The sequence below is a fragment of the Conger conger genome, chromosome 1 (assembly GCF_963514075.1).
Source record: "Conger conger chromosome 1, fConCon1.1, whole genome shotgun sequence".
Lineage (NCBI taxonomy): Eukaryota > Metazoa > Chordata > Actinopteri > Anguilliformes > Congridae > Conger > Conger conger.
The window spans coordinates 56,024,412-56,047,371 of NC_083760.1; the positions used below are offsets into that span (position 1 = coordinate 56,024,412).

A 22,960-nucleotide genomic window follows, 5' to 3' on the forward strand; every position below is an offset into this window, starting at 1 on the left:
GCAAACGTACAGCACAGTAAGGATCTCTTTTGTTCAATTGGGGCCCTGGTTTGGATATACCCTGGCTGTCGGGCTTGAAACAGAAGATTCCGGAGTGTGCCAAAGCCCTCCGAACTTTGAAGCTAATCAGACAAACTAAATGTTCCCTTATCGTTATATTGAAACACTCCGCGGCACGCCAGAGAATTTTCCCCCTGATCCCAAAGGCATGGTAGTCATTATTGATAGAATCCTAATGCATTACCTCAGGCCCATATTGTTGGTAAAGATTATTATTTAAGAATAAACTAAACCCCCAGAAAGTCTAAAGTTTCATAGAGATTTATCAAAAGAAAATGTTATTTTTGGCTTTGCGAGACACACTTTGAACACAATTGAAACAAACTGTGCCCTGTGCCGCCTAAGCGGACCTCGCGTAATGTCCGCCGGCAGCCAGCTAAACGACGGCGTAAATGTTTAGTGACGGCGTAAACGCAACCAAATTCAATCAGACCGGGGCAGACGCTTTTCCTCTCCGTGTGTAATTAATAAGTAATGACCGCGCTGCGGGATGGAGCGCATCGGTAATCGAGCCTCGGAGCCCCTCGGAGTGCGGTGGGGAAGAATGCTCCTTCTCAGAGCCGTTAATGAAACACACAGATCGAGGAAGTGGTTCCTGGCGGCCTTGTTTACCTGCTTCCCTCCTGTTTACGGACGTTCTGCGTCACGGCGGACAGCCAGGCCCACGGCTGTTTTCCGTTGCCGGCGCACACGCAGGTGAAAATAAGCGAACCGGACTCGGTCCGGTCGTCATTATCTGCGAGGGCGGGTGCGGAAGGCTCCGGAATCTGGGGGCATCCTGCTGATTTTCTGGGTCTGTGTAACATTATACAAAATTATACCTGAGAATTCAGCGTGCGTCTGTACTCCGGTCTTTTTCTCCGCATGTGGATGTTTGGAGGGAAATAAAAAGTTATATATAACTTTTTTTTTTGGGATGGGGGGCAGTGTTTTAATATTCTGGAATTAATAAAATTGATAGTCTGAAATGAATAAAAGGCTCCCAGATGTGTATAAAATTGAACGCAATTAAGAAATTACATGCGTTTAAATGCTGAGCATCACATGAAAGAACGCTCAATGACCCTGATTTTCTCTTTTCATGCCTTTTGAAATTTTTACAATTACAAAGGGATGCCAGCCCCTCCATCTTAAACAAACTTGCTAATCAATTCAGAATGATAGAACTGTAACAGAACCCAATCGTGTGCATTCCCCCTTTGAGTTTGCAAAGCTCCAAGACCAGTTTGTAAGGCAATTGCAATGTGGCCTCCTGCACTGTAAAAAACAAAAGTATTAAGTGTTATATTGAGACACAAATCTTATTTTTGTACATTTTTGCTGAATAAGACAAACATATTGGCAATGAGGTAAGACAGTTTGACTCATTTGTCAATGGAATAAGCAAACATTAAATTAAAACAAGCTAATATTCTCTGCTTGTGAGAGGAAAAAAAAAGACTTATTACAAGACTGAAATACTAAGACCGTTACTTTTTGTTTTTGCAGTGTGTGTGTGTGTGTGTGTGGGTATCAGTTTCAATGCATTTGCACCTGTGTACAAGTTTGTGACTGCGTGTATCCTCAGTCAGGGTGTATCTTTACCTCTGTGTCTGTGTCTGTGTCTGTGTCTGTGTCTGTGTCTGTGTCTGTGTCTATGTGCGCGTGTGTGCAGGCGCGGTGCTGCTGGTCAGTGTCCAGGGCGTGGCAGTGAATGTGGACCCTGTGGTCTGTGCCTGGCTTCTCCACCAGCCGCAGAAGGGGAGCAGCAGAATGCAGCAGCAGCAGCAGGTAAGCCCAAACACAACCGTCCTCACTCCCCGTCTCCTAAACCCCCCCCTCACTCACCTCCCTAATGGTTCGGTCCACCTCTTCCATCTGCCTTCCCTCCTGCCTCCCTCTGTTTATTTGACAGAAGTCACGAGAGCCATTACGGCCTTCCAGCGCTCCGCGCTCGTGAAAAAGAGAGTTTGATTACTTGGACGATACGCAGGGCATTTTTTTCATGTATAAACGTGTCTTTGTAATGCTTTTAATGTTCATTTTCTTTTCCGAGATCATCTGTTTTATGCCTCCCACAGTTTTCAGGCTTATTATAATTACGGGGGTCTGTATCCCAGCGGCCACCGTTCTGGTTTTCCTCCGCTCGAGGGTGACGGGGGGCGGGGGGGTGGTGTGGTGGATGGTAGGAGAATCACATGACCCCCCCCCCCCCCCCCCCCCCCCCCCCCCCCGCGCGTACTGCTCTTTGCCTGCAGCACCATGTTTTTAAGCCAAGCTCTCACTGGTTTCTCTGAGCAAGAGTAATGCAGCAAAGGACTTATTTTTGGGGTGGGTAGGGATCCTCTTCACACCTGGCCCTTTGGGGAAGGGCAGGAGAGTCGCTCCTCAAATTCCAAATCTTCTTCCTGGGACCCATCTCCTCTGGGTGTGTCCGGTTCACCTCAATTTAAATCTAAAAAACAAACTGTTCTCCTGACACTCTGAGAACCACCTCTTCATCAGTGCTGTAGAAACGTTTATGCTGAAGCAGCCAAGCTTGGCTTCTCCCGTCAGTGATGGTGCATGTAGATAAGATCCAATGACACTCATTTTTAAGAATATTAACTAATAAACCGTTGAGTTATTAGTTATTAGGTAGTCCTGTACACCTGCTTGGGAATGCGAATACCTAATCAGCCAATGACTGGTTCAAGGGAGGCGACAGTATCTCAGCTAACCATATGTCACCACCAACAGTGGTGTGCAGAAGAACATCTGCGAACACACAACATATGTTGAACCTTGAAGTGGGTGGGTGACAGTAGCAGAAGACCAAAATGCAGAAAGTCGAAAAATAAGTACAAAAATAAATAAATTCCTCATAATCGCTTAATGATTAAAAACTTGTTTTGGCCACACTGGGGATCCTGTCTGGTAATTAAGTAAATGCATTTTCTTCTGAGGGAGTGTTGTGCGTTCAGTTTTATTGCCCCAATAATTCTGAACAAAATGTTGCTTGGTTAATGCTACCTTGTTGTTAATGGTGATGCAGTATTCCCACTGCCGGCCTGTAGAGTAGTGCTTAAGGTGCATGACTGGGACCCGCAAGGTCGGTGGTTTGATCAGATAAGATCCGCACAGCTGTTGGGCCCTTGAGCAAAGGCCCTTAACCCCACAATCCAGGGAGGATTGTCTCCTGCTTAGTCTAATCAACTGCAAGTAGCTTTGGATAAAAAGCATCCGCCAAATGACATATGAAAGGCGTGTGAGTCTGTGTGCATGTTCCATCTTTTCTTTGACATTTATATCAGAGCAGGTAGCCAAATAGCAGACAGGCAATTTGAATTGTACAATTCAAGAATGCAAACAAATGCATTTTATTTTCTTGCGCATTTAAAATAATATTTTATAAGTGTATTTTTTACTGTACCCCAGTACTTTCTGTTCAGTATATTGACTTTTTTTTTTTGTGAAATTTCTTTTTACGGGCAATTGAAACTGACATGCCTGATCGTTTAATTGGCCCTTGTGTTGTGCGAGTACATATTTTCCTTTTAGTGTAAGTCCAGTCAGAAATGGGCAGCTTCACGTCGTCTGCAGTGTCTTCTCAGTTCTGAGAAACTGCCTATGAATGTGTGAGAAAATGAAACTTGCCTTCAAAATACGATGTATCGGTTTTCACTTGACGGAACTAGAGACTGTCCAAGGATTAGTTTTAAGATACTCTTTGCTTTCTTGGAGGCAGTCTGTTTTTTAAAACACTTTTTGTGTTTTTTTGTGGATTTTGTGTGTGTGTGTGTGTTTGCGTGCATGTATGTGTGCCTGTTTGTGTGCCTGTGTGTCTTTGTCTGTGTATATATTTGACAACATGCATCTTCTGCAAACGTCAGCTTATTGATGTGGGTGTCCTAGCTCCTGAATGTGGGTATGTTTGTTATGATTTGTGTTTGTGGGTGTATTGTATGTATGTTCTCGACGTGTTTGTGTAGCTTTGTACACATGCTCCTGTGATGTTAGCATGTATGTATGTATGTATGTATTTATGTGCCTGACTATAAGCCCGTGCTGTGTGCCTGTGTGCCTGTGTGCCTGTGTGCCTGTGTGCCTGTGTGCCTGTGCGCCTGTGCGCCTGTGTGCACACTCTCCACAGTAGGCACGGGGCCCCCGGGCTCCTGCAGCTGTGGGGCCGGTGGAGCCTCCAGGCCTGGCCCGGCTCTGCCAGCAGCGTGTGAGGCGGTTCAACACAAACACTCGCCCGTCAGACACTCTGTTGCTCTTGGACCCGTCCGCAGTCCGCGGCGTTCCTTGTTTCTGTGCTGTTCGTGTTCCCCCGATAAACCCAGATGTATTACTCACTGGATGCGATTGAAAGAAGCGTGCAGGCAGTGACCTCTTCCTGTCGAACGTGACCTCAGAATTCAGTTATATGCCATATTTAAACACAGAAATTACATTATAGCATGAGGTTCTTTGGCACTGGCTGCCTGTGTTAAAAAAAGACATTTCACTGAGTGTGTGTGTGTTTATAGTGTGTATATATAGTGCAGGCTGTAAGTATTTGGACAGTGATAGACTTTCTTTTGTTTTGGCTCTGTACTCCTGCACACTGGATTTGAAATAAAACAATGAATATCAGGTTGAAGTGCAGACTGCCAGCTTTAATTTGAGGGTATTTATATCCATATTGGTGTAGGAATTACAGCCCTTTTTGTACATTATTCCCCATTTTATGGCAGAAGTAATTGGGCAAATGAACATAATCTGAAATAAAGTTGTCATATTTGGTGCTGCCGGCTGTTTTCCTTCAGTCTCAGCAAGTGAAATACCTGTTCAGTTGGATTCAGGATGTTTGATTGATTTGAGTAGTCAAGAACATTCCACTTTTTTCCCTCCTTGATTGCTGTAGCAGTATGTTTGAGGTCATTGTCCTGCTGCTAGGTGAAGTGATATCCAATGACTTGAGGCATTTGGTTGGAACTGAGCAGATGTGATGTTTCAGTACAGTTCAGAATTCATCCTGCTCCTGCCATCAGTAGTCACTTCATCAATAAAGTCAAGCGAGTCCGTACTAGTGGCAGCCATACTGTACATGCGGAAGCCATAACACTACCTCCTCCAAGTTTCCTGGATTGGGGGCGGGGGTGGGGTGCTTTGGATCACGAGCAATGTTTTATAAGAACTTTGTTCAGCTTTGTTCTCAATAACTTTTTTATTATGTACTTTTCCGCAAACTCTGACCTGTTCTTGAGGCTAACCAGTGGTTTGCATCTTTCACCTCTGTGTGAAAGCATTGTCTTGTCACTGTCCAGACAGAACAGCCACAATGTGAGGATGAGACGTTTCCCATTCCAGCACAAACCGACACGCTACGGTCTGACAGGGATCATGACATAGATGAAATGAATCAGGTTCTCATCGCATTAGGGGAGCCTCCTATTAGAAAAAAGAAAATAAGTCAACGAAATATGCTTCCTTTAAGGTGAAAGGGGCTATGGCAACATTGCAGAAGTTAAAATGTTTTCCCCGAGCCGTTGGTTATGGCAAATGACCAGGAAGTTAAAGGATAAGTTCCATTCCACTGGCTGAGTGAACAAATTTGAATCCTCACTGCAGTGCCACGGTCCTGGTCTGTTCAAAGAACTGCTAGGAGTTTAAAACATTGTATCTCATGTCAAGAAAAGCCAGGGCACTGCACGAGGAGCATGTCATACTGGACACTCTCGATGCAAAAAAAGAGCTGGAGAACCCGTCCAGAAGAGACTGCAGAAGAACATCTCTGCACACACAACTCATTAAGCCTTAAAGTGGATGGGCTACAGCAGCAGAAGATCAATACGTCTAAAGCTTAAGTCTCATGAACACCTAATAAAATGGTCATTGAGTGCATATACATGCAAACATACTTATCTATGTACATAAATGCATACGTATGGCCCAGAATATATCAAGTCAAACTTGTGCGTCAGCTACTATATTTCCGTTGTAAATATACAGTGGTGTGAAAAAGTGTTTGCCCCCTTCCTGATTTCTTATTTTTTTGCATGTTTGTCACACTTAAATGTTTCAGATCATCAAACAAATTTAAATATTAGTCAGAGACAACACAAGTAAACACAAAATGCAGTTTTTAAATGAAGGTTTTTATTATTAAGGGAGAAAAAAAAATCCAAACCTACATGGCCCTGTGTGAAAAAGTGATTGCCCCCCCTGTTAAAACATAACTTAACTGTGGTTTATCAAACCTGAGTTCAATTTCTCTAGCCACACCCAGGCCTGATTACTGCCACACCTGTTCTCAATCAAGAAATCACTTAAATAGGACCTGCCTGACAAAGTGAAGTAGACCAAATGAGCTAGACATCATGCCGAAAGCTAAAGAAATTCAGGAACAAATGAGAAAGAAAGTAATTGAGATCTATCAGTCTGGAAAAGGTTATAAAGCCATTTCTAAAGCTTTGGGACTCCAGCGAACCACAGTGAGAGCCATTATCCACAAATGGCGAAAACATGGAACAGTGGGGAACCTTCCCAGGAGTGGCCGGCCGACCAAAATTACCCCAAGAGCGCAGCGACGACTCATCCAAGAGGTCACAAAAGACCCCACAACAACATCCAAAGAACTGCAGGCCTCACTTGCCTCAGCTAAGGTCAGTGTTCATGACTCCACCATAAGAAAGAGACTGGGCAAAAATGGCCTGCATGGCAGAGTTCCAAGACGAAAACCACGGGTGAGAAAAAAACATTAAGCCTTCTCTCAATTTTGCCAGAAAACATCTTGATGTTCCCCAAGACTTTTGGGAAAATACTCTGTGGTCTGACGAGATAAAAGTTGAACTTTTTGGAAGGTGTGTGTCCCATTACATCTGGCGTAAAAGTAACACCGCATTTCAGAAAAAGAACACCATACCAATAGTAAAATATGGTGGTGGTAGTGTGATGGTCTGGGGCTGTTTTGCTGCTTCAGGACCTGGAAGACTTGCTGTGATAAATGGAACCATGAATTCTGCTGTCTACCAAAAAATCCTGAAGGAGAATGTCCGGCCATCTGTTCGTGACCTCAAGCTGAAACAAACTTGGGTTCTGCAGCAGGACAATGATCCAAAACACACCAGCAAGTCCACCTCTGAATGGCTGCAGAAAAACAAAATGAAGACTTTGGAGTGGCCTAGTCAAAGTTCTGACCTGAATCCTATTGAGATGCTGTGGCATGACCTTAAAAAGGCAGTTCATGCTCGAAAACCCTCCAATGTGGCTGAATTACAACAATTCTGCAAAGATGAGTGGGCCAAAATTCCTCCACGGCGCTGTAAGAGACTCATTGCAAGTTATCGCAAATGCTTGATTGCAGTTGTTGCTGCTAAGGGAGGCCCAACCAGTTATTAGGTTTAGGGGGCAATCACTTTTTCACACAGGGCCATGTAGGTTTGGATTTTTTTTCTCCCTTAATAATAAAAACCTTCATTTAAAAACTGCATTTTGTGTTTACTTGTGTTGTCTTTGACCAATATTTAAATTTGTTTGATGATCTGAAACATTTAAGTGTGACAAACATGCAAAAAAATAAGAAATCAGGAAGAGGGCAAACACTTTTTCACACCACTGTATATATATTTTTTGTTCATGTTGTGTTCAGAATGAATACAAGCCTAACAGAACAGTGTGATCAGGGGGCTCCATGTGATGTCATTGCAGGCCCCTGGATTGGTTCCCATGGTAATTCCAGTGACCAAAAGGAGGGAGGACGAGGCCTCGGTTGGCAGCACGCCCCTGGCCAAGCAGCCCTCCAACCAAGCGTCGGACTACACCAGCAGCCCCGTCAAAACGAAGACAGTCACAGGTAGGCCCCGCTCGCAGACTGCATCTGCTCAGAGCGCTCTCTGGTCAGCGTACCGTCGCCGGCTTTGCTTGTTCGCTGCCTGGGTCTGAATTAATTGTTCTTATTTTGAATTGGGTGGAGCTGGATTTCTTTGCATGATAGCGTGGACGTAACATGTACAGTGAGGTCCGTAAATATTTGGACAGTGGTACAATTTCTGTTCTTCTGGCTCTGCAGTCCAGCACATTGGTTTTAAAATGAAACAATAAATGCAAGGTTAAAGACTCTTTTTATAAATAGTCCCCCCATTTTAGAGGGCCAAAAGTAACTGGACAGTTACGCCTCTCAGCCATGTCCGATTTGCCAAAAGAACAGAAATTGTTCCACTGTCGAAATACTTACGGACTACACTGAACTGAACAGATCCACTACTGTAGTTGTTGCCGATTCGTTAGCTTCTGAAGAATATTCTGAGCGGTGGGGTCGGGGTTGGAGGTGACTTTATTCGTAATTCTGGGGAAAATACTCTCCTGAAGGACATACAGCATCTTTAAGGCCCCGGGGTGAGGGGTTTGGAAACGTGCTCTGCGATGCGGAGAAGGTTGACAGAGCACATTGTGGTTGCACATGAAGAGTTTGTTGCTAAGGGCAGGACAGGGGGCAGCTCTGTGTTACCACGGCGGAAGGCTTCCAGCAATTTCATATTCGGCCCTGTGTTTGTCCTGGTTTGCCGGGAAAGCTTGGTCGGCAGGAACCAGTGACGTCATTGCAATGTTTTTTTTTTGTTTTTTTTTTACTGTCCAGCGTACTTCCACTGGCTAAAAGGTTATTTATACCTCGGCCTCTTAAACATTTTTCAAGATTAAACAATCTCATGCACGGGGTTGCAACAAGCAGGCAACAGAAATAAGCAAGCTTTTGGAAACCCTCGAAAATGTCAACATCACTTAACGAGAGACGGTTGCTGCTTCAGACAGGCGACATACTTTAATGAACCCAGTATACATTTCTTTGTTGATTGAGAAATAGCCATGGTAACACTTTCTTCATTTAAACTGTCCATTAAAGTTTCCTAAAAGCTAACAGTGGAAAGGTCAGAGTGGTGTTCCTTCGTTCCCCTCTGTGTTACCCAATCTCAGCTAATGGCTTTTCCGTACTACAGCCTCTTTGCTTACTTATATTTATAATATTTCCCTCATTAATGTACGCAAGCAAACAATGGCCCTGGCTCCCATTGTAAACAGATGGATCTGAGCAGGCTGCAGTTTGTCAGCCTCACTTGAAGAAGCACTTTGTTTCGCCCGTTGCCCAACTGCAGCTGAGTGTAAACAAGTTGTTCTTTCACCAAACTCTGGGACCAGTGCGCAAAGCATGGCGTTTTTTGCATACGTGAAGGGCGATGGCCTAATTCAACGTCTGTTTGAGAGGTGTGAGGCTCTGAGTTCTTTAAATAGACACCTCACCTTGAAGCTGCTGCTTCAGAATCACTTTTGCATAGTGCTGTTTGTTGCTTTCATGTTTCCCTGAACACTTCGAAGAGAATAGGGTTGTAAGTGGGATATAGTGGCCTCTCCATTTTATAAACCTGTGTTGTAGGTATGGTTCAAGGCTGATGAAGGCATGGTATGGCTGAAACATCACCCTATTGTTGGATTAAAACTTTGGAGTATTATATGAAGTATGTTCTTTCATAGTTTCTTCTCTTTTTTGACCCTGCACCTTGAGCCTTTGCGTGGGTGTGCATGCAACTATTTCATGTGGTTCATGGCGGATGCAATTTTGACTCTCTTGGATGTTTTTAAACCTAATTTTTGTCTTCATCCCTATTTCTTCAAAGTGTTTTCCAATGGGAGAGACGGAGGTGAAAGCTTCGGTTGGTAGCCTTGCACTGTCTGGAAAAACACGTTTGAGATTCCTGTGGTTCTGAGAAGATTTAGCATGAATTGTGTTACAGCTCAGTGGTTGAGCTGGCTTTAACTTCTCCTCCATCTGCACATGATCATGATTCATCAGACGAAGTAACTGACCATTGTTTTTTTCTTTTGAGCAAAGAACATCCCTGGCTGTCGGACTGACTTCATCAGAGAGCCAACCTGTTCAGGCTCTGTAAAATGATGAGCTTGATGAGGGAGTTGGTTGCTTGTGTGTCTATCAGCTGTTCATGAAGTTAATTGTAGAAATGGCGAGAGGGAAGAATCACTCCTTGAGAATGAATCGACAGTTCTTTGGAAGAGACCTGTCACTGCAGAGTAGATGTTTAGTTCACAAAATGTCCTCCTCCATCATAATCAAAATTGGATGATGTTAAGGCAGGTTTGGGAACCTTATGTTTGTGATTATTAGCAGTCTTGCTCCTCCCTCACCCCTTAGTTCTCGGTTGCAGTATTTTAAATTAAGATTCTGGCATTAAATAGTCTATCCCTCCTTTGATTAATTGGGTATTTAATGTCTGTGTGAAATTGCTTTGTGGCACAGAAAGCAATGGCAATAAATAAAATAATAATTTGGTTCAAATCATCCACACACACTTGCTGTTTCTTTTCTTTCCAGTGTAAAAACAGTCTTGAGAAGGAGATCGGTTGCAGAGCAATTGCTGTTCTGAAGCACTAAAGCAGCCCTGAAATTGGCCTCATAGCTGATGACATTGTACATGTTGTAATTGGATTTATGGTCATTAAAGATGATTTATTAATTGTTTTTCCATGTGTTCTATTCGAGTGAGTTCTGAGAACCAGACTGAGCTTGTAATGGATCAGTAGTTAATTCTCAGTAGGAGAAGGAACAGCTAGAATATAGTGTACTCTACTGTGCAGTAATTTATTTTTTATTGTTTTTCTTATGATGTTTGTTTCATTGTGTAATTGGTCAATTTATCCAAAAAAAGGTGAAAAGGGTGGCCTCCCATTAGTGGAGTTATTTAGTCTCTTGTTGCATTTTAGTGAGCCTACATTTAGAAATGGCATGTTTGGAATGATATGTGATCCTGGTGTTTAACGTCAAGCGATACTAATTCACTTCAGCACTTAGTTTGATTGGTTTGAAAAATGAGACCATTGATGAGCTGTAATCTCATCACTTTTGACAGAGGAAGTTTCTATGAAAATGATAATTGCCCCGAAAATGAATTGCGTTGTTTTAAGTAATGAATCTAAATGACGGCCTTGGTTTCCCTCTTGGAAAGGGTACAGAGTATTTTCAGTAAATTATAATTTGGCATTACGTTTGGTAGCTCTAATGTGTTTGTCTTAATGTAACTCCAAATAAACGTCCAAATATATGACACAGTTGATTTTCACTTGGGGTATTTGTGGTATGATTTCTCTTGGGTTTTGTCTAATCACGTAGACATTTTATTTTTCAGACTTTACTTTATTTACATAAACAGTGGAGAGCCGTCCGCGTTGTTTGCCATTTTAAATCGCCACATCTGTTGGACCTGCCATTGGCGGTGACACATGGGAAATAAACATGGCGTAGGCCTGCTTTGTGTTGGACTGAGGACAGCCACCAGCCTGTATTACTGCAGGACCGCAAGAGTAGTGCATGACCTGTTGAAATCACTGCTCCCACAACTGCAGTGTGCAAGTCATACACTTCTACCCCAGAGTGATGTGAACTGTGATCCATCTTGTCAGTGCTAAGTCCACACTGTTACTCAAAGGATCAGTTGGCTTGCGGATTTCATGGCGACAGTTGCCATCAACATAAAATGCTTGGCAAGGCAGCTTTCTACCCTGTTTGCTGTCACAGTTGCTTTATGTAATTATGTTGGGTATTCTATTATGTATGTATATTCTCCCAACAGTACAGTTGTGTTGTAAGTTAGGCTAGCTAACTAGAAAATTGTTTCTAAAGAAGTAAGGGTTACCAGGCCGCTGGGTACAATTATATAAAGCCATCTAGTTTGCTATCCTTGCACTACTATTGCATGTACTCTGTAACTTGCTGTTACACTTTAAAAACTGAAGGTAGTCATGTAGACTTGTGTTTTCTCGTGATATCATTCTTTTGGTCATTGGCTGTTGAGTGGTGATCACACAGCAGCTGAAGTGCTGCTGGCATACTTGAGCTGGTAAGTAAGGGAAGTGCATAAATCCAAGATCCACTGTCCTGTCAAACCCTTAAGGTATCAGTGCTTCAATCAGCTGGGAACTCCCTCTTACCAATGCACTGCATGCTGAACTAACTGAAGTTCACCCTACAGTAATGACGTGTACTCTGGCAGTAAGATTTATTTATTCATTTATTTATTTCATACAAATTTCTTACCTGGCAGAAAAACCAAGTGGATTTACCACAATTTGGACTGCTGATTTGTCCACCCCCGCCAGGGACTCTAGGAGCGTGATGCAGCTCTCCCAAGTGGCTGGCACCGCGTGTGCGAATGCAGCCAGACGCACAGACACATTCAATTTTGTCGCGCGTTGCGAACGCAGCAGTGATGTAACCCAGCTCTGCGGTCTCTTCGACTTCCATGACATCGTTCCCAGCGCTATGTGGGGGCTGTGTGTGCGTGGGGTTGGGGGGGGGGGCAGGGGACAGAGGAATCCACATATCATGATGCCGTTTTGTCACGTTTAATTTTTGTGGGTGGAGGACACGTGTGTGACCGATGTGACGTCACGGCGGTGGGCCCCGCAGACGTGTGGTTTTGGTGCGGGCTGAGCTTGCTCTCCTCATCGCCCAGAAGACGGTAATGAGCCTGAGATGGGCCGGTTCCCCCCGGGCGGCTGACGTCAGCCCATGTGGCCGGTCTCTCTGCACAACGCAGAGCGCTCCAGAGGGGCTGATGGGAAACTACAGGTGCTGCGTGGAGGATAACAAGTCCAACTGACTCATCCCCTCCGAATCACTAACTCCTTTCAATTACGCGGGTTCAACTCATCACGGTTTTGCACTTTCAGCAGATTAAGAAAAGGAATGTTCCGGGATCGTGCTCAACTCTTGAATAGCCCTTTGTGCTGTCTTTGGGGAACGGGTTGGATCATTCAAATGTGCAAACGGATATCAGTGATTTTAGTCAGCATCGCTGACTCAGCAAAATCAGTTTGTGAGATACACTTAGTTGCGAAATACAATTTAGAATGGGAATTTGATTTCTCTTGAGGACACGTCTAGGTTTGCTTTCTTTAAAGCACGATGCTGGAGCTTGTGTTTGTGCACAGAATTGTGTGACCAAATGTTGGGTACGTAGGTATGCATTTGAGGTTGATATTAAAATCTTGAAGCATTTTGTTGTGGATTATAAAGGGGATCAGTGCACTTACAGACAAATTACACACTGGTATTGAGTCACCCTGAAGCCAGCTTAGGAGTGTTTGAATATTCTGTTTTTCTGGTAGCGTTTACAAAAAAACGCCTGGATCGAAACATTTAGTAAAGGACTTGTTTTTCATTGGCCTGGTATTCTTTTGGTTTTTCTTCCAGGAATGAAACCCCACACAGAAAACCAGCCTTAAGTATTTTTCTTTATTGTACTAATGAAACTGAGGCTGGCACCAGGCTTGTTAAGATTTCAGGCCTCTGGAGGTTCACGTTGTACCAGAGTCTATTTGAATAATGACCTCACTGCCATTTTTCTCCAACCGAAAATAAGCTACTGGCTCAGAAAAAGGCGAATGCAATTTTAGTGAAAAAACATATACTTTTAATCTGGGCCCTTCGGGGATATGTGAGTGAAATATTAGCCTGGTTCCTTTCTGTTTGTGATTCAGATGATGGGATTTATGTGTAATGTGTTGTTTAACGTGCATCGTTGCCGGCGGGAGGGAGGGGGGTACATCGGATCCAAGAGTCATTGTCTTTGTCCAAAACTTTTAAGAAGACAGAGCTCTGGGGGGCTACAGCAGACTTTCACGGTTCAGCGCTCTCCTCCACAATGACTGCAGCACTCAAACACCCAACTGGTTGCGGGCTGCAGTCCACTGGGTTCCCAAGAAGCAGAAGAAGGGAAAAAAACAGCTGTGCCGCGAACCAAAGTAGCTTGATGGAAGTCAGACGGTTGTTATTGGCTGCTAGGTACTTATGTTAGGGATAATATTTTCACAGTAAAGTTATTTATGTAGCTTTATTCTTCTCACAATGTCAATAATTCGTCAAAGTAATGACGGTGGTTTTTGTGAAAGAAAACAATAAATGAGTGGAATAAGGAGATGGTTGGCCTTGTGGTCAAGGAGGCTTACCGTAAAGAATAGGGTGTTGGGCTTTTCTCTGACCATAGGAACCAAGGGTGGTTTTACTGACCAAAGGTGCGGAAGAAATGCTTAACGTTACAGTTCCTTTTAAGCATGTTTATTTTTTTGTAGGATTTAGAGTTTTGGGCATGTTTTTGGTATTATTTAACCTTGAGGTTGTATTTCAGATACCCGGATTAGCCCTCATCTAGGACAGAATTACACTTTTCGAAATGCCTCCGGTTCATCCTTTTTGATTATTCATAAATGAGGTATCACGTTGAACTAGCAGTAGAATAAAAATAATTGGAGTGCTACATCGATTTTACAGTATGTTCCAACCAAAATCCATGACCTTTTGTCTTGTCGAATGTTTCTTTGGGTAACCAGTAAACTGAATATTTGGTAGTAAAATTACACTGTATAGTATTCAAACTGTCAACTGGAGACCTACTGTTGAAGTAGTAAGCCTGTATTTAGACACATCCTGACTTTATTCTGCAGCACCTGTGTTTGCCCAAAAGCTTACTGTGTAAAATGTTTTATAGGCACCAGGAGCCAGTGATGGCGGTGGTCTTTTTAAAAACACCTGGTTGCTTGTGCAGAGTCTGCTCAGGAGCACCTTCACCGCAGAGCGACCCTTCACCCCCCTCCCCGCTGTAATCATCGCACTGCTCTCGTTCGGCTCACCCAAACCTTCACCTCAGTCTGTCAGCATGAATGACCCCACATGGCACAGCAGGAGTGGTGTGTGAGTGTGAGTGTGAGTGTGTGTGTGTGCGAGTGTGTGACTGTGTATATGTGTACGCCATGGAAATTGGCAATGGAGAAATTCCGTACACATATTAGGAAGTATTTTTTCACACAGCAAGTGGTCAATGTGTGAAATAGCATGCCAATGCGTGTAGTGGAGGCAGAAAAACTTGGTGTTTTCAAGACCAGGCTTGATACGGTGTTAGATACTATTTAGCTTTTAGGCAAACTAGGCAGTAGGTACAAGAAAAGGCGAAAAAGGCGAGCATTGCTGGACTGAATGGCCTGTTCTTATGTTATGTTATAAATAATGTTTCCTGCCGGTGCAATTGAGATACATATGTTTATCCTATATTTTGTTAACAAGACCCTTCCTGCTATACTTTCTGCGAGTGAAGTGAAGGACATAAAACTGAAATATATTTGGGCCCTTATAATGTATTTTATCACTGTGGACCTAAATAAAGAATTCTAAGTATGTGTGTGCGTGTGTGTGAGGGGGTTGAAGGCCAGACCTGGCTCTCAGTCAGCCTCATGACAGTCCCCAGCCTTGCCCCTGCTTTCCTGCATGGATATTTTTGGGGTGGGGGGTCGGTAGGAATGGCGCTCGCCTCTCTCACCCCAGTTCCCGCTGCCCTGACTCTGGGTGACAGCGCCTGGCGCCGGGGGGCCGCGTATCCAAACCGGAAGCCAGAGGAGCCGGGGAAGGGAAGCCGCGTGCGGATCAGAGAGCTTCGGGAAGCGTAGGGAAGCTTCGGGAAGCGTGGGGAAGTGTAGGGAAGCGTTGGGAAGCGTAGGGACCCCCGCCGCACTGACTCGCTCATCTGACCCCCGCCGTACTGACTCCCTCATCTGACCCCCGCCGTACTGACTCGCTCATCTGACCCCCGCCGTACTGACTCGCTCATCTGACCCCCGCCGTACTGACTCGCTCATCTGACCCCCGCCGCACTGACTCCCTCATCTGACCCCCGCCTGCCTCCCTGCCAGCTGCAGCATTAACAAATGAAGCTGGATAAATATTTAAATAAACACCAACGTGCATCCAAAACAAATAGTAAGACAGTTATTAAAGCATTAGATGTGTCTCTGTGCAGCTGCGAGACAGTATACAACACTTCATTTTACTGTAAACCACTTGTAATGAGGAACATACCAGAATGTGGTTGGGGTAGGGTGCTCAAAACTGAAATTGTTGTCTCTGCACATTTCACAATCACTGAAAGAGAGATAGAAATGATTTGTGTTGGGCCGTGGTGTTAAGAAAACAGTTCTTGTTAATTCCACCTTTATTAATGTGACACTTGTTGTGCAGTTAGTCTTTTTTAGGGCGAGTGTGTTAGTGCAGATGTGCTCTCCTTCGCAGACTGTACATCTTCTTATTTGTCATTTGTGTTGTTTTGTTGGCGATGAAATCCAAGAACATTGATTTGTTTTTCACCAACCCCCCCCAAACACACACAGACACGTTTGTGACTAATGTTTTCTTCGTGCTTTGCCTATCGCTTCATGGTTAATGAGCTCCTTGGCTGCAAAGCTTCTCATTTTGCGGCTTTTAATATTTGACATTCGGAAAAATAAACACGCTTGAATAATGACCGTTAGCACATTTATTTATGCAGTTGCCAAACTGGTCCGTTTCCACGCCATTGTAAACATGGAGGGGGAGAAAAACGACAGACATGGGGAGAGTATTGTGGCACAGAGAGGGTCACTGAGTCACACAGGCTTATGAGATACGGCTGGGTGCTCAGGCAGCAATGTGGTGAGGCCCACCTGCTCAAACAGGCCTGCTCCCTCACCAGCGGTGATTGTGAAATGAGGCAACAATTTCAGTTTTGAGCACCCTACCCCAACCACATTCTGGTATGTTTCAACAGGGACCCTTTCCTGCTTCACTCCGGGATTCAGTCTCCGCACTTTCGTCTGTGAATTTTCATCTGCGCTCTTTCGTCTATGAATTTTCATCCGCGCACTTTCGTCTGTGAATTTTCATCTGCGCACTTTCGTCTATGAATTTTCAACTGCGCACTTTCGTCTGTGAATTTTCATCTGCGCACTTTCGTCTGTGAATTTTCATCTGCGCACTTTCGTCTGTGAATTTTCATCTGCGCACTTTCGTCTGTGAATTTTCATCTGCGCACTTTCGTCTGTGCACTTCACTATCCCCCCTCGCACACTTTTAAGGGTTGTGCCCAAGTCATGAGCAAGTCCAAGTCAAGTCTCAAGTCTTATAGGGCAAGTCTTTTTTCGTTTTTTAAATCACTTGAGGTCACACTTCATTTCATTATTGCATATGTTAATATTGTAAGGGTGAAGAGTTGAGTAACTGTGATTATTACAGAGTTGAAGATGGTGGACTTTAAATCAGTGAGGTACACCAACAAAATGTATTAATTTATCAACATTTAAAGTCATCAGTTCATTGAAATTCTGTAATATTTTTCTGACCTTAGAAGTAGTCAATAGGCCAGTTGTTTTCACAAACTGTCCCATGGCTTCTGCTGCAGTCAATGTTAACTTTATAAGGGTAGACAGAACGTTGGATAGAAATACCTCTTTGAATTCCTTTTGAACATCAGCTGCAGCAAATAAGCCTTTTTTTCACTTTTATTAACAAGAACAAGTCACAATTATACCTCAAGTCAATTCCGCCAAGTCGCGAGTATCCGCCCCCCCACTCCCTGGGCCTGTTTTCCACTGTCCAATCTTGTGCCAGCTTCCATAGCAACCTCCTCACGGGCCAGAACAAACACCTGACCCCCCCCCCGCCCCCCCCCCCCCCCCCTCGGTTAACAACGTTGGCTCACCTCACTCCACCATCTTGGAAACTGTGATGGCCCTCTCAGCTGTTTCAGAGATATTTGGGAGGTTTGGTTTTCAGGACGGGTGACATCACCCCGCATTGTCTGGGATAGCCGCTGGGCAGACCTGGAAATCGCAGAGTGCATCTTAACGGGTCTGCAGAGACCTCCAGCTCCTTGCTCACTTCTCAAACATTCACTGTCTGATGGGTTAAACATTTGCGCTTGGCATTTATTTCATTATTTCTTTCCAGAACGTCTCCTGTTCTCTCGGTTTGACCGAAAGCCTTCAGCCGTCGATGTTTTTATTTTATTTGTGTGTTCGCTCGTTGCCATGAGCGTCTGCCGGGGCCTGCGTTCGCAGTCTGGCGCTCTGCAGGACGCTGTTGTAACGGGATTGTCTCGTGGCTTCCGCTCGAGGTTCGGTGCGCACAAGTTTGAGGGGAAAAGGCTTTGTTTAGCTCCAAAACAACGCGGCCTAACCCAAACAGAGCGGAGTCCTGTCTGGCCTGCGTTTGTGTTCAACACATGTGGATGGGCTATATGAGACTCCTTACCCACACGTCTTTGTAGGGACTAGCCCGAAATAAGAAAGCGTTATTTGTTTGAGTAAAAAAAAAAAAGAAAAAACGTGCGGAAGGGCTTTGGCGCCAGGGCTCGGGTGGGCAGACTGGGTGTGGGGGGCTGGTGTGTCATGTCGGTTGTGACGTGGTGCTGTCGTGACGTGATGTTGTTGTGGTGTGTTCCTGAGTGGAGGAGTGTGGGGGATAGTGTGTCGTGCCAGTTATGACGTGGCCCTGTCGAGATAAGGCCCTGTTATGATGTGTCGCTGTCATGACATGTTGCTATCGAGCTGTGTTCCAGAGTGGGGTGGGGGGGGTTGTGTGTCATGTCAGTTATGACGTGGCCCTGTCGTGACATGGCCCTGTTGTGACGTGACTCTGTCGTGACATGTTGCTATCGAGCTGTGTTCCAGAGTGGGGTGGGGGGGGTTGTGTGTCATGCCGGTCCTGACATGGCGCTGTCGTGACGTGGCCCTGTGACGCTGTGTTCCAGAGTCGCGGCCCCTGTCCCTGCCCATGAAGGTGATGCCGGTGACCCCGGAGCCCTGGGGGTCCTCAGAGGAGCGCATGAAGGAGCTCATCACTCTGATGTGGGACGCAGTGAAACGACTCACGCTGCAGGTACCGTACAGATCGCCTCTCCTTCCTCAGTAATCGCACGCTGTCCTTCCTTCATGTTCCAGTGAATATCTCAGAGTGCTTTCACCCACAGGCCTCGCTTGCAGTTCTGTAACTGAAGTTTTCTGGCTGCATTCTTTGCCATTGGTTCTTAGTGACAGCAGTATTCACTGTGTCTTTATCAATGGCTCGGTGTGATGCTCAGTTTCCTGACTGTTCGCGCCCATTCTCCTTTATTCCCCAAATTTGGTATGACAAGTGCTAACTGTGAGACAAATTTTAGCCAACATGGCCATGCTTGCACAGAAGGCCCCGCTCTTACTCGGATACAGTCTGGGACAGCGCTCCGTTTGACAGGAAAGGCACTCCCCATCGACCGACTGTGTCTCACCTGTGTCAGTCACACCACTGACCGGCTCCATCTCACCCCTGTCAGTCACACGACTAACCGACTCCAACTTATCCCTGTCAGTCACACCAATGACCGACTCCATCTTCTCACTGTCAGTCACACCATTGACAGACTCCATCTCATCGCTGTCAGTTGCATCTCACAAAGCCAGACCGTCAAAGCCACATAACACGGTGACACATCCTCCAGCCCAGCGGGCCTCCAACAGGATGACCACTCAGAACGCTACGCTAACGTTTGTGGCACGCATTCCCACACCACATAGCACCAATTAGGAGCCAGAGTCCCACTGACACGTCACTGGAAGCCCACCAAACCGACAGCTGGTACTGAAGGACTGGAGATCCCAAACAAAGCTAAAGCTAGTCCATTTGTTTTAGCGCAGCGTAAACAAAATACCTAATGGCTCGCACTTCTGCTACACATGTGCCCAATTTTGAATGCGGGGCTTTTTTTTTTTTTTTTTTTTTTTCTCCCCATCTTTTTTTTTTTTTTTTGGATGACGACATGAGAATTTATTATTGTATGACTGCTGAATCCACTTAGGCAGAGGTAGCTGTTTGAGGACTGGGATGTGCACGAGGAGGGGATTGTGTAAACTGTGAGCAGACCCCTTCCATGCCTCTCCTTCTTTTTTTAACATCCTGTCTGTGGGCAACGGCGGACATCTGCAGAGGAACATTGAGGCAAAAATTTGCCCTATTTATTAATTTTTTACCCTTTAATATTTTAATATTAACAGTACAAATCGTATCCTGTGCTTCTTATTTGGATAAGAATTGTATTGTTAGTTGGGTCTATCGCTACTGTACATCCCTGAACCTTTGGCGTCTGCCACAGTTTTCGAAGCGACGGGATACCCGGAAGCTTCCGTAAACCAGCAGTGCCCCGCAACAGAGCAGCAGCTCCTTCATGACCAAAATTTTACGGGGGTGAGCAGGGGCTGCAAAAAAATGAAAAGTAGTTCAATTTACCCTGGTCTGAACATGCCCACACAAGGGAAAAGGAGTTTCTGCTCTGAAATGGCCGCTCGTCAGTTCGGAGACTACACATGAAAGTGAAAGGTGTAATCTAGTTCCCACACTCTGCTACAACTACTGAGGTAATACAGCAAGAAAATGCTCACCGTCCAAATCCAGATAAAAAAACGACCAGAGTAATTTGCTGCAGGCAAATCAGATTTGGTTCTTGCGACTAAAAAAGGGATGAAGTAAGTAAGAGCGGTGTAACGTCGTGAAGTGCCAGCTGGTTGCATGCTAATGTTGCGGCGGTGCAATTTCAGTCGTCACTTCGGTTTATGACTATAGGCCTGTTCTCGGTGGCAAACTCCTGGCTCGGGCACCCTGGCACGCCCCAGAGGGGCACGGCGTGGGCGAAATACCCGGACCTCCCCTGCCGCCCCACGGCCACCGCCCCCCGACTCCCAACAGGACACCCGCATTCGCCGGCCTTGACATAATCAGAAGTGAATAGGAGGTGATTCTATTTCAGGAATTTGCAATAATTCCTTCTATTTAGCACACGAATGTGTTCAGCGTTGGCAGGGAAGCACGTTGCTACCAAAACTGAAACGGGATCCCTGAAACAGAAAGGATGTTGCCATGGAAAAATGAAGTAAGGCCGGCCCACAGCTGCCACGCATTAATGAATAGGATATTTTTTTTAAAAGATCATTTGTGTTTGGTGTGGCTCGTGGGGACGGGGCCAGATGGTTTCCATGAACAGGTTCTGACCCCCGGCGTGGGCTGCTCTTACAGGCACATTACTTCATTCCCCCCCCCCCTCTCTCCCTGCCTTTGTCAGATCTCTGAATTGTCACAAGATTTACAATTACAACTTTCATTTTGGCCACGTAAATCACCGAGCGTCCCTGACGAAGAAAGAAACGCAGCATACATAACTGATTGTTCTCGGACCGGAGTTAATAACGGGACATTTTTCCCGTGGGTGGGTACGGGACACGCCGCGGACAGCTCGGCGAAAGAAAAAAAGACAAAACCGTTCTTGTATGGTAATTGCGGATGGCGGCGTTTTCGAAAAACGCGCCGTTATTGGACTACCATCTTGAGTGATTAGCTCAAATGGCTCACCTTGTTTGGAGGGAGTCCAGAGTTCTCAGTTCTGGGAGCTGCCAAAAAGGAGAACAAAGTAAGCGGAGGTAGCCGGGCTCCTTTTTTGACGGAAATGGAAAATGACACGCGTGTTTATGTTAAGGCCCGGAGAAAGATACGCTTTGATACTGCAGTCCCCGGTATTTTCCGTGTAATGGGCCCTAATATATTTGAGGGAGGTTTCATGGGAAACGCAGAAGGGTTAACGCTCGGAGGACGTTTTCACTGAACCTAATGTGCCTTTTTTTTTTTTTGTGCGGAGGAATCGATGTCAAATCCCAAATTCATTGAGAAAACATTCCCTCCCCATGACGTATTGGGCCTCTCTGGTAGCGCTGGGGTCTAAATCCGGACGCAGAAATGTAACAGTAGACGTGTCATTAGCCGTTAACCCCGGTAGAGGAGTTCCAGGGAGAGGGCGGCACTGCTCGGCCCTCCTCTTTTCCACCGCGGTGTGGTGATGACCTCAGCGCCGGGCGGCCCGCGACCTCTCACCCGCCGACTGGGGGGGAAGAAGAAAAAAAAGAAGCTTGGGATTGTGGGATTGTTGTATAAATACAAAATGGGGTCCAGAAGTCCACCAGCGTCTCGGTACTCACAAAGCCGCGAAGCTGCTTTTGAGACTGTTGACATTCGAAAAAGGCCGATCTTGGATCAATAAACCGGTGATCAAAGGCTGCAATTAACTGACGGTGGTAACACTAACAGCCCCACCAGCAGAAACAAACGAAAGCCTTCATGTCAGAAAGGGTTTATTTTTTCAGATTTCCACCTTGGCCGTGGGGGCCGTGAGTGCTTGTCAGCTTCTGTAAGCAGTGTGGCCTGGAATGCGGGGGGCGAGAAGGGGGGGGGGGGCGGGGGGGTGTTACCAATGTTGGGTTTGCCAGGCTCTTCGCTTATTTACGGTACGAGAGAATTCCCGTCTGACCACACCCCCCACTACACTCACTGCATGTTTTTTGCCTCCTCGTAATCCCACAGCACGTAGCACCTGATCCTTCTAGAACCTTCCGTCCTTTAATGGCAAGCTCCCGCACCCCCCTCTCTTTTTGAAACGTTTAGTAAAGTCCTGCAGAAGTGTCAGGAGGCGATCTGCAGCCAGCCCCCGCAGCCAGAACCTTCCATCCTAATAGCAAGCTCTCGCACCCCCCTCCCTTTTTGACACGTTTAGTAAAGTCCTGCAGAAGTGTCAGGAGGCGATCCGCAGCCAGCCCCCAGCCCCCCCCCCCCGTGCCTCTCCCGATGACCCTGTGCTTTTTCCTGAGATTTGGACAATTTCACGCCGGTGGAGGGAAATGCTCGACCCTCGTTGTCACTGCACAGGAAGATTACGTTCGGAAAAGTATCGGATTTTGAAAACAAAAGGATGTGTTCCTTCGCCTCGGTCCCTGCGGTGGGCTCGCTGTGGCCAGAGTTGCGAATGTTTTCACCTGGGATCCTCCAAGGGTGTTTTTAATTTCCTCTCGCTATCGCAGGCTCATTTCCTGTATCTCAATACTCTGCCATAGCTTTCTTTTGTACCTCAAGGCTCTTGAGAAAAACTTTCTTTTTTTACGGTGCTATGGCCTTTTGAATTACGGACCAATAGCGCACAGTAGACTTCACTTTCTGTCTATCTTCATTCAAATTAGTCTTTTAGTACCTTTGCCAGGGTTATTAAAAGTGCGCTCCTGTGTTTATACTGGCCAT

General features: G+C 45.5%; 1 protein-coding gene across 3 annotated transcripts in view; it reads left to right on the forward strand.

The window, feature by feature from the left end:
- Positions 1 to 22,960, forward strand: part of LOC133126743 (intermembrane lipid transfer protein VPS13B-like) — a 303,636-nt gene that overhangs the window by 132,963 nt on the left and 147,713 nt on the right. For all 3 annotated transcript variants that reach the window (XM_061239088.1, XM_061239080.1, XM_061239095.1), the window contains 3 exons: positions 1,715 to 1,830; positions 7,714 to 7,858; positions 18,624 to 18,751. In XM_061239088.1, coding sequence (XP_061095072.1) covers positions 1,715 to 1,830; positions 7,714 to 7,858; positions 18,624 to 18,751 — 389 coding nt within the window. The remainder of the gene's footprint in view (positions 1 to 1,714; positions 1,831 to 7,713; positions 7,859 to 18,623; positions 18,752 to 22,960) is intronic.